The sequence below is a fragment of the Amphibalanus amphitrite genome, unplaced genomic scaffold (genome assembly GCF_019059575.1).
Source record: "Amphibalanus amphitrite isolate SeventyFive unplaced genomic scaffold, NRLGWU_Aamphi_draft 000092F_arrow, whole genome shotgun sequence".
Classification (NCBI taxonomy): Eukaryota; Metazoa; Arthropoda; class Thecostraca; order Balanomorpha; family Balanidae; genus Amphibalanus; species Amphibalanus amphitrite.
This window is the reverse complement of record NW_024881588.1, coordinates 1,104,609-1,119,138: the sequence shown is the minus strand read 5'-3', so window position 1 is coordinate 1,119,138 and position 14,530 is coordinate 1,104,609. Positions and strand designations below refer to the sequence as shown.

General features: G+C 53.8%; 1 protein-coding gene across 6 annotated transcripts in view; it reads left to right on the top strand.

The window, feature by feature from the left end:
• LOC122380133 (protein N-terminal glutamine amidohydrolase-like) overlaps positions 1–14,526 on the top strand; it is a 32,366-nt gene extending 17,840 nt beyond the window's left edge. For 5 of the 6 annotated variants that reach the window (XM_043362975.1, XM_043362979.1, XM_043362978.1 and 2 more), the window contains exons 5-6: positions 2,575–2,699; positions 8,441–12,037. In XM_043362975.1, coding sequence (XP_043218910.1) covers positions 2,575–2,699; positions 8,441–8,559 — 244 coding nt within the window. In that variant the 3' untranslated portion in view covers positions 8,560–12,037. Of the gene's footprint in view, positions 1–2,574; positions 2,700–8,440 lie in introns of all 6 variants that reach the window. The other variant, XM_043362974.1, reaches the window with a different exon arrangement.
• Positions 14,527–14,530: the final 4 nt, after the last annotated feature.

The following is a 14,530-nucleotide window of genomic DNA, read 5'->3' as shown; positions in this document are numbered from 1 at the left end:
GTCGAAGTTATTTGCGAAAAACTAAAACCACATTTCGGGGTCGTTGACCTGACCTCTGACCTCAGGTCACCAAAACTATTTTTCTATTTTTCTCTAGGTCAAACGCTATACACAACCGTGCTCGTAATTTGTCTTTATCTCTAAAACTCTATTTTTAGCAGCTATTTCAAGTTTGCGTCTGTGACGCCGAAGTTTGCCGTGCAGGGGTCTAAGAAAATGGACCTTGTGACGTCATCAAGGGGATAGGTCCAAATTTTTTTGCTTCAGAAGATGTCAAATTGATGGGAGAAAAGGTACTGAAAGTTTCGCTTTCCTATCCCTAAGCATTCGGGAGCTATCGCAAATATTCGCCAGGGGGGGGGGGGCGAAAAACGCCCCCCCCCCGGGCCCGCGAGGGTTAAGTTGACTTCACCCGAACACCAAGTATAGCATTCAACGCGCCTGAGCTAGACAAACACGATGATGCCAAAATCGCGGCAGTGCGGCCATTTTTGGCAAATTAATTAACCTAAAACTGAGCCCGTGCCTTGTGGCACTTACCTGACCTAAGATGTCACTGGCTAGTGGCTGACCTATAAAGACCTTAAAATCGGGGAGTACCTAATTGTTGCGTCTTATAACGGCACACAAGCTCTTTTTTCCGCGAGGCTCTAGCTCAATTAGAGGCGAAACGGCGAGGGAGTTGTACCAACCCTCCCCGGTCAATATAGAAAACCAATCGGTCCGGCCAGGGTTAAATACCGGAATTGTGATCTAATGTAAAAAGACGGCCCAAGGTAACCCGACGTCAGTGACAGGTGTCCTATATTTGCAGCGTCTTATATTCACGAAGGTTTCAATTTCCACTTTCTTCAGCCGAGTGATGGTTGCCAATAGCAAGGCTCTCTAAATGCAAGCCGTAATCGCCACGCAATACGTGGAAGGCTTTTGATGTCAATACATACATAAATGCATACATAAAACGCGCTTTTCACAAAATTCATAAACTCAAACGCATCTGCTCTTAATGACCAGTCAACTACGCATGGATGCGTGCCGGCCACACAGGTCAGCGTAAGCCGGGCGCGGCGGCCGAGCCGAAACTGGGGCGGGGCGGGCGGTAGTTGGGTAGGAATAGCGGCTCCTGCAAATTTTGCGCAAATATGCGCAGTTAGCTTTTATGTTGCCCTGGTGTAAATTTAAATCCTGCTTCATCTCACAAAAAATCAGAGTGGAACTAGATGGGACTACCTGTTGTTTCCTTACCTAAACTTTGCAGTTATATTCCAGAATCACTGTAGGAGAGCCTTCATAAAAAAGCTACAGTAAATCTTAGTTAGGGAAAAAGTATACAAAAAAATTTGCACTGACCAGTCGGCAGCTTCATAAGGAACATTTTGATGCATAATATGTCGGAATTCAATTTGGTATCTATCAGCAATAAGACTCTGAATATCCGGCTCAAGAAACCTCTTGCTCCGCGTCAGTTTCCGAGTTCTGGGATACCCCATCTTCGGGGGCTGATTACAGTTAATTTTGGTCACCCGGATTAGTTTTTTTGGCCGAAGTATAATAATTTGATCAATTTCAAATCGATCTATATAAAAAATAATCCGAAACTCCGGAATCGCCCGTGGCCTCTCGTGAGGGCGTTTCCGACCAGTGTGCGCCGGGACGACCGGACGCTGGGCCGTCGAGTCGCGACTCACTTTGGAACGGAAAACGAGGCCGGATAGTGACTGTGGACGAGGGACGAAACGAAAGACGAAAGACGACCCAGAAGACGGGCGAAAGACAACTCAGATGACGAACGAGCGATGACTGACAATTGACTACTGCCTCGACGGTTTTCTGCTTATGATGAACGGATGTTTACTGGTGACTGGTCTCTGAACTCGTTATGTGATTGGAGATCGTCATCGTTGGTGATAAACCTCATGTTTGTTTTACCTGTGTGACTGTTAGGTTTCGCGTGGGCAAAACAGTTTGGTTGTTACTTTATGTTTATGGCCCTTTCGTTTCCAATTCTTTTATAGTTGTTCGTCGCCACCCACATTTGTCATAGTGTAGTGCTGACATATAAACATGTCAAGGGTCACAAACATTACATGGCTGTATGCCCGTTAAACCAGTTATATGTGTGTCACGCTATTGCGCTTGTCACGTTACTTTCAGCGATTATGCGCCCTTCAGCACCCACACCTGTACCTCGCCTTCCAGCGTAACCCTACTGTGTCTCCGTGTGTCTGCTACCGTGTCATAAGTGCAGCCTCTGACCTTGCCGCGCTCTGTCCGACAACTTGGTATCCGTCAGTCCTCAGTGTGTGTGTGTGATATTGTGTCATGTGTGCAGCTCTGACCGCGCGACGCCCTGTCCGTGTCCCACAAGCCCTTCCGGGTGGTGCCGGTCAAGCACTGTGTGACTTATGCCCTGTCATATGTGCAATGTGCATAACTCTGACCGGCGCCCTCGCCCTGTCCGTCAGGTTCTTCCGGGTGGTGCCGGTGGCAGAGTTCCTCCGCCGTCAGTACTGTGTGCTCTCTGTGTCTACTCCTTATGTCTGCAGCTCTGACGGCGCCCCGCCCTGTCCGCAGGTTCTTCCGGGTGGTGCCGGCCACGGAGTTCCTCAGTACGTTCGCCTCGGACCGGTCACACATGAAGCGAGAGGGCGGCGTCTGGGCGTCGCCGCCGCCTCCGTACCCGCCCATCAGCACCCCCGGTGAGCACGTCAGTCAGCGTCAGTCAGCGTCAGTGAACGTCACCTGACGTTAGAGATTTTCAGCCAGCGCTGCTGTACAGCCTACATCACCAGACGGATCGTAACAACGGGTCATAACGCTTCTCAACATAAGCTACTATTTTCCATCGTCACTCGCATCACTCTACACCCTACAAAGTTCTACAGAGCCTTGCATCGCCCTGCAACACCCAAACCTCATCAAACTAAACATCACCCCACCATCACCTGCGTCACGTACATCATTCACCGTCATCAACTGCACCCCACATCACCCTGAACCGACGTTCACCTGACGTGTGGCGTCTAACAGCCCCGCCATGCACCGTAACACTTCCGCCGATATCGTGCCCGCTGACCCTGTCGATAGCAATAGCGTCGCCACACACCAGGGAGCCGCCGCCGCCGAACCCATTGACTCCGCTTCAGCCAGTCAGTCATGGCCACAGGGGTATGTTTCGTCATGGTTCGTCGGAGTCATAGTCACAGACATAACGATATTCATTATTTAGTGATTGCCCTGCCTTTGTTAAAGTTGAGGTCGCGGTTGCATTGTACCCGCAACTGTCGGTAACGTTGGTATGCTGTGTTGTGCTTCCCTGTCCCGTTTTCCCTGACCTGACCCTGGCCAAATTACGACCCACATGATTTACCAACCACGACCTCGGATCACCCGCAGGGGACACGGGGAGGGGGAGGGAGGGAGGAACTGATGAGCAAAGAAACACCGTGAACTTTAGAATTTGCGCCCTGATGCAAGCATCGAAAATAGCGCTTAATCGGAAGTCTGGGCGGAATTAGCAAAGTCTTCGGGGATCGCCGACGGGAATTTATTGCACTGCAATCCCCCGCTATAAAAGAACGTTCGAGTATCAGCTTCCTCTTAACGGCTCATGTGGGATGCACTTCACCTTTAGCTTGTGTTGGATATGCCGAAAATATTTAAATTGAACCTTTGAAAGCTAGGTCAACATTTCTGATAGGTCGTCCCTGGTGATCAACTAAATAAGCTGTGTTGATGTTCATTTAGACAGTACCAGTTGTTGCCAGCTACAGCAATATCTACCTAAAAAGTGACCTCTTCCATCACTGAAGCTGTCTGCGGGCTATGATGTATGCTGCGGAGCTCGGCATCCATTTCCCACCTGTTCCCGCACTGCCGCCAGGCTCGTCTGGCTCAGGGCGCGTACATACAGCGCTGCTGTTGCTACCCCGTGCAGTGTCGAACATGACGGATGGCTGTGGCACCGTGGCGTGTCGCCTGTTGCCTGACCTATGGCGTGAGGGCGGCGGGCGCGCCCGTCCGGGATGGCAGTGTATCAAACTGGACACACGGCCCGCTGCCGCCGGCCACCGGGTATTGACCGACTGGTGAGCGGGCGCACACCGACACCGACCGAGCCGGTGCGCGGGTGGAGCCACCGACACCGCGGCGGCGACACGTGACTGAGGCACGCGGCGCTTAATTGAATGATTAAGGACCTTGTAAAGGGCCGAGTGAAGTATGTGGAAGGCTGGATGTGAGCGGTCCGTGCCTGGTCTTGGCAGCGTGGCCCCACTTATCGCGTGAATGAAGGCTCGGGAACGTTCCAAGGAGTTTGACTTCAAAACTGATATGCGTTGAGCACTAATATTTAATATGATCAAAGTGGCAGTGCAAGTACGCGGATAATATACACCCGGGATCACTTCAAAGTCTAGCTCATTTCATACCATTGCTTCATTTCATAACACACCGGGCCTCTAGGGGCTGGCAGTGTGTTGCAATGCACTCCTCACTGTAACGATGGTTTGACTGCAGCATTGCTTCACAGTTGAGTTCAGTGAACGTGGGGAGAGAAACTCTGTCACAGCGGCAGGCAGCTCACCATCGAACCATGTCATTGTATATCAAGCTGTCAAACGGCTGACGCTCACCTCCCATAGCCCCTGTGAGCGGGTTCTGCCCCCCCCCCCCCATTCCCCCTTCGCGACGCCCCGCCTCAGTCCTTTCAGCTCGCCACCCGCCTCTTTGCGCGTCGCCGCCCGTGCGCGGGGCTCATCGGCAGGCCAGAAGGGCTGGCTCACATGACCGCCTAATGCCGGCTAATTAACGCCTATAACGCTGGCGCCGCGGACGGCACGCGGCGCGGTGAAGACGGCTGTTAGTGCCGTGTGCCGCTCTGCACGAGACGTTATGTAAAGCCGCCGCGCGCTACCCCGTTTGCGGTCCCGGAAAGAAGCTGTACCAGATTGTAATAGTTGGATAAACTAAACAAAGGATTGGCTGGGCATGACATCTTGTTCTTGCGTCAGCGTTCCTTTTTATTTTCTTTACAAGAAGCTGTATTAAATAATTTCATTCTGCAGCCTAAGGACATCCGCTCCTCGTTTTCGCCGCTAATGTGTCGTCAGCCGTGTGGGCCCGACTGCGCGGCGCCGGCCTGGCACTCATGTTGACGCGCGGGCTGCCACCGCAGCTCATGTTTAAATTGACGCCGTCACGACTCGCCAGCTTTGTTACGCTACCAATTGCCAAGACTTACGGCCAGTGGGAGCTCTAAATCAAAATGCCTTTGTGGCGTGCCGGACGTTCGGAATGAAATGTTTGCCGTCGTTGTCGCTCTATGCCGGGCGGTGGGCCGGTGGGGTCGGACGGGGGCCGCGGTGCCGGTCATCTAATCAGGGCAGGAGGCGGGACACGGCGCGGGGGCACGCCACCCCACGCAGACTGCTGGGCTGACGGTCACCGACGGAGACAGGATAGGACAGGGCAGCGGACAGGACACGACTGGACAGGGAATGAGGGCAGGTGGAGCAGGGCAGTAAGCGGGGAGGAGGGAAGGCAGGGCGGGACTAACGGAAATTGGTCGAAATGCGACACCTGATCAAGAACGCAGGACAGAGTTCTGGGAGTATGTGTTGAGTTGAGGCACAATAAGAATTGAAAGGTAGTCCTAGGTAGAATATTTTGGATACTTTAGCCGCTTCCGTGCCATCCTATGTCCTCAATCTCCTAAGCTGTCTGAGTGCTGCGGCCGTGACCTGAGCCGTCTGGCCGCCCGTCCCATCCGTTTGCTATGTTTTGTGGTATTTGTCGGCTCAGTCCGTGACTGCAGCGTGTCTTCCCGTGCTGTCTGGAGCTGCTGGCTATCCCCTGTCGGGACCGCCGGTCACGGCACGCCCCCCCCCCCCTGGAGACGGTGTGACACCCCTCCCCCCTTCTGACGGACCCGTGCCGCAGTGCGGCCTACTTGTGTGTCACGGTGGTGGTCCGGTCGGAGTCAGCCCTGCGGCTCACGGGCGGCACTGTAATGGTGTCTGAGTTCCGGACCGGGGACACACGGCGCGTCTGGGAGGCATGAATGCGTGTCAGGGGTCACAGACAACATGGTGATTTCTGATTTTCGTTTAAGGTTTAACTATCGAGGCATAAATCGCCTTCAGTGATCACTCGGGACCGATTTTAGAGTCCTTGGTACTGAATGATAGACATCGCGTCGCAGTTCAGTTTATCAGCAGAGCAATCGACTGTGGACTGGGTGAGAACTGTGCGATGTATGGATGCCGTATATCAGGACCGTTGCGCAGTCACCTCTTGTTGACCGCCACCTTCCATTTACAGGGTGACACAAAAAAAAAACGGTCATCACCAAAATTCGAATAACTTCGGAAGTTTTATTCAGATCATCACCAAACTTCGGCCACTTTAGGTCACACCTATGTAGCAGACATCCACCAAGTTTCAAGTTTTCACTACGAATACTTTTAGTACAGTGTGTGTTTTACGGACGCTCCACAATGTGCTCCAGGTGAGCGCCCCGGCGCTGCAGGGCGTAGGCACACCTGCATCCGGCGGGCAAAGTTGCCGATAACCCGATAAGAATAACGTTTCAGGGGTAGCACACCCCCTGAGCACTGTCTCCAGAGGCCATTGCATTCTGTAAAATGCACAGCCATCGGGTTATCGACAACTTTGCCAGCCGGATGCAAGTGTGCCTACGCCCTGCAGCGCCGTGGCGCTCACCTGGAGCACATTGTGGAACGTCAGTAAAACACACACTGTACTAAAAGTATTCGTAGTGAAGACTTGAAACTTGGTGGATGCATGCTACATAGGTGTGACCTTAAGTGGCCGAAGTTTGGTGATGATCTGAATAAAACTTCCGAAGTTATTCGAAATTTGGTGATGACCGTTTTTTTTTTGTGTCACCCTGTATCTGCCTGCTCCTGTCCAACTCCGCCTGCCAGACTTGCCTATCCGATTTTTCTGACATTTCGTCGAGTCCTGTCGCCACTGCGCTGCCGGCCGGCAGCTACCATGCAGTTCGGATGGTGCCCTTAGAGGCTAGAGCCGTGCCGGCCGTGTAACACCGCCGCCGATCGACAGCTCCACTGTCACTGGCGCCGAACGAGCCCGTGAATAGTTGATGTGCCGACTCTAACAGGTGTGCAGGTGTGCACTGGTGGCGTCCAACACGCGGACAGAATGGCACCGTAACGGCGGTCGGGGCCCGACGACAGGTGGCTGATGGCGCGGGAATGGCAGTTTGATGGTGTAATCAGGCTCAAGGATGGTTCATGATTACACTGCTTCAGTGGATCAGTGGATTGTGCAATGTGCATGCATGCACTTTGGACATTAAATCAGACATACCCAGCCAACTATAGACACGATAGCCTGACGTCGCGGTCGTGGTGGCGGTCGTTTTTACGAACACCCTATGGCGATGTGCTCGGTGTTGTCCCCGGGGCCCAACACTGTCACCGGGGGGGGGGGGGGGCAACACTGTCACCAACACTGTCACCGGCGGCGTCAAGTGTCCGATGTGACGGGGAGGTCACGGGTTGTTACAAATAGCTGTGAAATTTCGCTCATGACTGGTTCATAACTACGCAGCTGCAATGCAATAACATATTCAACACTAACATTAAATATTCAGACAAAATATGCCAGCAGTGGATACTGGATATACGAACCATGATGACCGGATGTCGCAGTCGCGGCTGCGGACCCCGATAGCGGTGACCGCAGTGCTGTCCCTGGGGAACGGTTGACCTGGTTCCTGATGTTGATCGACCGCGGTGACCCACCGGCTGGGCGCCAGGGCCCAGTGCGTGGTGGGACACATCAGCTATCTGTCCACCGCACCTGACCTTCCCCTATCTTAGTGACACAACGCTCGCATCGTACACGCTGATTGCTGTTTTCAGACGGTATTTTGGGTTCGGTGATAGTGGTTATGCGATAAGCTTTGTTTAAAATTTGAAGAGATGTTTTCTTGATTGTTGCGTTTTTTATCAACACGGTGGTGTTTTATGGCACCGTCATTCTTACTTCTTAGTGAAGCAGCTATTCCGCTGGCGAATAGGCTTTCATGCACCCATTGTCTACCATCTGATTTGTACCGACTCTCTTAGGCATCCCAAGGACTCCTCCAGGCTGCATATTCTGGCGATTAGCAAAGTTAGCCCCATCTGACCGCCTTACCCCTATTGTCCACGTGGGCTTTGTTTCAGTAGCTGACAGGCTAGTTTATGCTAATTCAAGGGGGTGTTCCTCGCCATCGCGACCCCGACATTTTGATGGTACCTACTGCGGACGACTGTTAATTGAGCGCTGACCTTTCGAGACGCTCGTCGCGAGGCATTCAAGTGGTGCCAGGTCACCCAGGTCGTCACCGTCAGCTGTTATTTTACGGTCCACTGTTTCCGTTACTGTTATTGTTTTTCCTGCTTTCCAGGTGGGTCGACGAACAACCTGCAGACCTTCATCTCGATGGACGGCCGGGTCGGTGTCGGCGAGGTGCTCAACCTGTCCGGCTTCGTCGACAAGTTCTACCGAAACCTGGTCAACATATGAACGCGCGCGTCATCTTTCGGCGGTGAGGTGAAGCTTAGCTTCTCTTCTGACCGCTAGGCGGCGCTGTGGTCGATGCGGCGTCGCCCCAGGACGCTCGGGCAGCCTCCCTGGCGGCACCTCTCTGCATACATATATTCATCGTTGATAAGCGCCTTACGGTTGGCCTTATTTTTGGTGCTAGGCTAGAGTGTTGGCGCTGGTCGGGCGCGGCGGCCGGACCGCCGCTGGACGGCGGACGGCGCCGGCCACTGATCTACTCTCCTGTGTGTCGCGTGTACGGCTTCAGTTATTCGGCGCACTTGGCGGTCTGCGGCGCGGCGCGGCGACGAGTCGGGTCGCCGACCGGCCCGGCCCGGCGTGCTGGGGACTCCGGTACCCTGGCGTCCCTGGCTGCTGGGAATCTGGGCCCGGTCAGCGGCGGCACGCGCTGGCGTCCCTCACCCAGCGGCATAGGTCTGGGCCGCTGGTCGCGTCCTCAGGAGGGCAGCACCCCTGAGGCGTCAGTCGGTATCTGCTCGCTGCGGGTGGCCTCAGTTCGCTCGAGGTACTTATTTGGCCAGTTTGTTTTGGAGTAAGTCTCGGCTCAATGACGATACATCGAAGGAAGCTAGTCGGCAGCTGTGGCTGTGCCGGGAGTCGGACTGTCTGTCGCAAAACAGGCGGAGTCCGGCTCAGCAGCGGAACTATCTGGCTAGTCGGGGAACACGGGGTTACGGCAGGTGCGCCAAAATCAGGCACGGCAGGGAGCAAGGAGCATTTTTAGTAGATATTAACAATCATAACTTTATGGCGATGCATGAAAATGTTCATTGTCAAGCTTTTATTTGCTCGTCGAGAATTTACTTGGTTTAACAATTCGATGATTCAACTTGATGACATTGTGCTCGCAGTGAACCATTGCTGATGTAATGGCTATATGCCGACAGGGGGTGGCGTTCTGTGCAGATATGTGAGAGGAGAAATGCCCCGAGCATAGCAGACTTACTTCGGGTTTATTGGGAGGTGTGCAATACATTGCACCGTGTGCTACTTGTGGGAACGGAGACCAAGCTAACGGCGATCATAACACGCGCTCGGTGCGGGGCGGCCCTCTGGTGCCCAGTCGGTGCGGTTGATTAGAGTTAGTTGGTTTGGTGTTGGGCCAGTGGAGTCGGTCGCCTTCTTTGCTAGTCTGGTGGTACCCTCGTGGTGAGTGTTTGGTCTTTGCTCCCGAGTCCTGGTGCGTGCTTCGTCATTGATCCCGAGTAGCTTTTCTAAACTGCCTCATCGGTGTTCACATTCAGTTTGTGTTCGTTTGGTGTATTTCGGTGTTTTATTGTTCCCGTTTGTATGTGCCGCGTAGTGGGTTCTAGGGTCAGCTTCGGGGCCGACTTTTCCGCTTTTCAACGAATTGGCGTGTACATACGGCGTGGTTACTCTTCTCCTTAGCTATGCGAGGGTCTGTGGCAGGGAGCCAGCTCGGCTGAGCTCGGCCTCGGCCTGTCTCCCTCACCAGTCCGCAGTGCTAGCGCTAGTCCGTGCTTATTTTGTTTCAAAGAACAGGGTTTCGATGTTGCTATGGCGGTCCCGCTGTGCCGTTCTATCAAGGAGTGTGAATCCGAGTGTTACCGAGTGCCGGAGGGTGTCATTTCTGAGGCGGTGTGATTTGTTACACGCGACAACGCGGTGCCGCAGAGCACTTTCTGGATGTGCGTTTCATTTCTAGTTCTCGATACGATGTGAAATTAGTTAGCTAAGCTCAATCGGTGGTATGTTTTGGTGTGTAGAAATTGCTACACTTTTACATCCTTCACTTTATCGTGGCGTAGGTAGCAATCATCAACAATTCTAAATATGCAATTGTGATAATTAAACTGTGCTGACAACGACTTGCCACAAAGTATGTTCAGTCAAGGCTATTGCTCCATCTTACATTTGGACCACTCACAAGTGTCCTGAATTCGATGTGGATTGTATACATTTTGCATCATTGATTGCCCTGACTTAGTTAGAGTTAGCCGTGGTTATGTGGGGTGGCGCGCTGTGCTGACCGGGTCTGTAGTTCATCAGATGGAAGGGGTGTGAGAGTGAGCGGCGGAACCTACCGTAGATCTCCCTAGTTCGGGTGAAATGGAACAGCACAGTCACGCTCGAGTGGTATGTGATGACGAGGCTTTGGCTGCATTTCACACGTATGTTGTGTTTGCAGCGTATATTGCTGCATACGCTGCAACTTTGATTTCATAGTACCTCCTAGCTGATATGGGTGCTTTCCTTTTCCTCTGTTTCTCATAGACCAATGCAATCATTACAATGTTGATCCAGTTGCATCCAATCATGACCCTGTAACGCTTTTTGCCAATCCAGCCACTCTATGCTTGTCCTTGGGCTGTGTAAGTAACTAATTTAATTACTAAGCCCATGATAGGTAAATAGACCAGGGATTCATTTTCTATTAGGTTTTCTTCAAAAGTTAAGCTCTTTATGCGCTGACTATCCCGCCCGGTCAGTGGGCCAATGGCCATCTGACACTGCCTTGTAGCTACTGCTTCTACCGTAAACCTGCATTCGGTAGTGATACACGAAGAATGGTAGCAGTCGGAACACAGCAATCCGATTGCTCAAAATTGGCGTTGCTGAGTTGATCACAAATACTGCAAACTCCCCTTAGTCCTTCCTGCAAATCTGAGCTTCAACATTAAATTAAAGTGATTTTTAGCTACTGCCTTACAGCAGCAAACCAAAAGCTACCCCGGTATGCGTCGGTTAGGACGCAGAGCCGCAGCACAAGCAGCCGGTTCAGCCCGCTCCACTCCAGTCCAGTTACCTCCTCTCCTGATCCCACACCATGGCGGAGACTATCCGTACGCACACATGACGTCTTTCCTATGTTTGTGTATGTACAAACGGCGTATACTGGTGGTGCGAGAGTCGCGGACATCAGCTCTAGTCCTGCGAAGAACAGACGAGACAGTGATGAGAAGGACGTACGGACGGACGGATAGACGGACGGGCGGACTTACAAACGGACAGACGGGCGGACTTACAAACGGACAGACGGGCGTACGTGCGAACGAGCAAACGTGCGAACGGACAGACGGGCGGACATATGAACGGACGGACGGGCATGCGAGCAAATGGTTGGAGAGGCGAACGGACAAACTGACTGGACATTCGGTGGAGCAGCTTTACTGGTGTGGTGCTCTCTCTTTGCATGTGGGCTATCCGGCCTTCTCGCTCGCGTCCTTCGTGGTATACGCTCGCGTCCTGCGTGGTATACGCTCGCGTCCTGCGTAGTATACGCTCGCGTCCTGCGTGGTATATCTGTGGGGCCGCTCTACCTTTCTACCGTCTACTCGGCCGCGGCCGTGACCGCGGCCGGTTTCACTTGGGATCGACGTGCTTGGTTAGCTCTTACGATATTCTTGGAGTGGTGATGATGTGCATTGTGCGATGGTGCTACGACCCATACATTTCAATATATCTACTGTATATGACACCGGCTGTGTGTTGATCCGTGGATGAGTCGAAGGGGATTAGAGGTGGGGATTTCCCTGTGTTATTGGTCAAACAAAATTCCATGAAGCCGATCAGCTTGGAAAAACAATCATTTCATTTTTAGAAACATGGAAGAGGCCTGCTGGGGAATCTTCAGCTGCAAATGACGTTTTGAACCTCTGGATTATATATAACTAATGCTCTTAAAATTCCTGTATACCTGGCACTATGTAACTTACGTGATCCTGTAACCCTTTCAATACCATAATCCACACAAGCCGCGCATCACCTGCTCGCTTTACGAGAACAAGGTTTTATTCCGTGCAATGTCGCATATCAATGTCTGTAGAGCAGCAATGAGGCCCTGTCTGTATGTACAGTGTCAAAACCGGTATGCCTGGGTGACGTATGGTTAACGTAATGGTTATTTGGGTGACGTATGGGTGACGTCGGCTGACAATACCTGCCGGCCGGGCGGTGAGCGGGGATTTCCAGCTACGATCTGAACTGGGCGACGTTTATGTCCGGTATGCACCGCCGGCGGCGTCTGGAAAGCCCCATTCGCTTGTACGCTACTGCTAAAGACGTTCAATGTGACGTTCATAAGTCGTCAGAGGGCAGTGGGGAGGATTTGAAGAGCCCCTGCTCTCTCGGCGGCGTCAGTCGTGCCACCGCGGCCGCCGCAGCAACATGGAGAACCGTGTCTTTCTTCTCGTGGCCTTTGCGACAGTGGCCGTACAGGTCGGGCCCACGGCGGCACAATCGTCTGCTGACGCATTGATAGTTGATCTCTCGGACGCCGATCTGTCCGCCCTTCTGTCGCCTGTGGAGCAGCCAGCGTCCTTCGTCAGACCGTCGGTGGGTCAACTTCCCAGTCTCGTCAGACCATCACCAGGCTTCTTTCCAGACCTCTTCAAGCCTTCAGTGGGCAACCTTCCTGACATTGCCCCCGGCCGTCGCCCGGCACCTGGTGTAGGATCATCATCATTCTTTCAGCCTTTCAACTTTGGTTCCCGATGCTCGGGAACTCAGCAGTGCGTCAGCATCCGTGACTGTGCCACCATCAGGACCCGGGAGGACATTCTGCGGAAGAGGCCGGCGCTCTGCGGTTTCTCCGGTAGGCTTCCGCTCATTTGCTGCGACGGTGAAGGTCAGGTCACCGAAAGGCCGCCCTCCGTGCTGCCGCAGCAATGCGGCGAACAAAGGACCAGACGGGAACCAGCCGAAAATCGCCGCGTGCGCCTGGCTAGCCGCAGAGGAACCGTGACAAAGTTTGAGGCGGAAGCAGTCCGACCTGGTCAGTCTCATACACTGGTGGTCGGCGGGGACCCGGTGGAGCTGATCGAACTGCAGCCGGGCGGCCGGCCGGTCCACCGCTGGCCCTGGATGGTGCTGTTCGGCCGCTGGACGGACGCCGGGCTGGGCGACTGGTTCTGCGGCGGCACCCTCATCACCGACCGGCACGTGCTCACGGCCGCCCACTGCCTGCAACCTGAGGAGGCCGGCACCGTGGGCGCGCGCATCGCCGACCACGACCTGACGCTGCCGGACGAGGTGCAGCACCAGCAGCGGAACGTCTCCCGCATCGTGCGCCACCCGCAGTACGCGGGCGCGCAGAACGACCTGGCCGTGGTGCGGCTGGCGGCGCCGGTGGAGCTGACGGACTCGGTGCAGCCCATCTGCCTGCCGCCGGCCGGCACCGACCACCTGGGACAGGACGCGGCCGTGGCCGGCTGGGGCCTGCTCGAGTTCAACGGCGACTCACCGGACGTGCTGCAGGAGGCGCCGCTGCGCGTCACCGACCCGGCCGTCTGTGAGACCGCCTACCGGCGCGTGCCGCAGTTCGAGCGCCGCTTCCCGGGCGGCTTCCAGGGCACCAAGGTGTGCGCCGAGAGCCGGGACGGTGAGCCGCGCGACGCGTGCCGCGGCGACTCGGGCGGCCCGCTGATGGTACTGAGCGCTCCGCAGGATGAGGGGAGCGGTACCTACCAGCTAGTGGGTGTGGTCTCCACCGGCGTGGGCTGTGGCAACCCCGAGTTTCCCGGCCTCTACACCAAGGTGTCGGCCTACATCGACTGGATCGTCAGTCAGCTCACCTGAATTATGGGTCACATACGCTTAGATATACTCTTACGCCTATACGAGGGTACGGTACGGCCTTGCTCTTACGTGAGTTACGGGTAATTGGCTACGGGCAGCGCGTGGAATTATTTTTGTGAATTGGCTTCTGTTGAAGAGGGTAATTGCCTTTGTTGTTTCAATTGAAAGCGTTCAAGAGCGTGTTTGGCTCTATGTGTTGGACACTTACCTACTTATTTTTGCGATTCATCTCTTGGCTGGTTTGCAACGGTGCGTTTTGTGCTTACTTGCTTGATGTGTGATGTGATTGCTTAGTGAGATGGGTTCCAACAAATGCATTAATAAATGCATGGAGACGGATGATGATTTTCATTGTGGAATGTGCACAATAAATGCAGCCCTGCTGAAGGATATT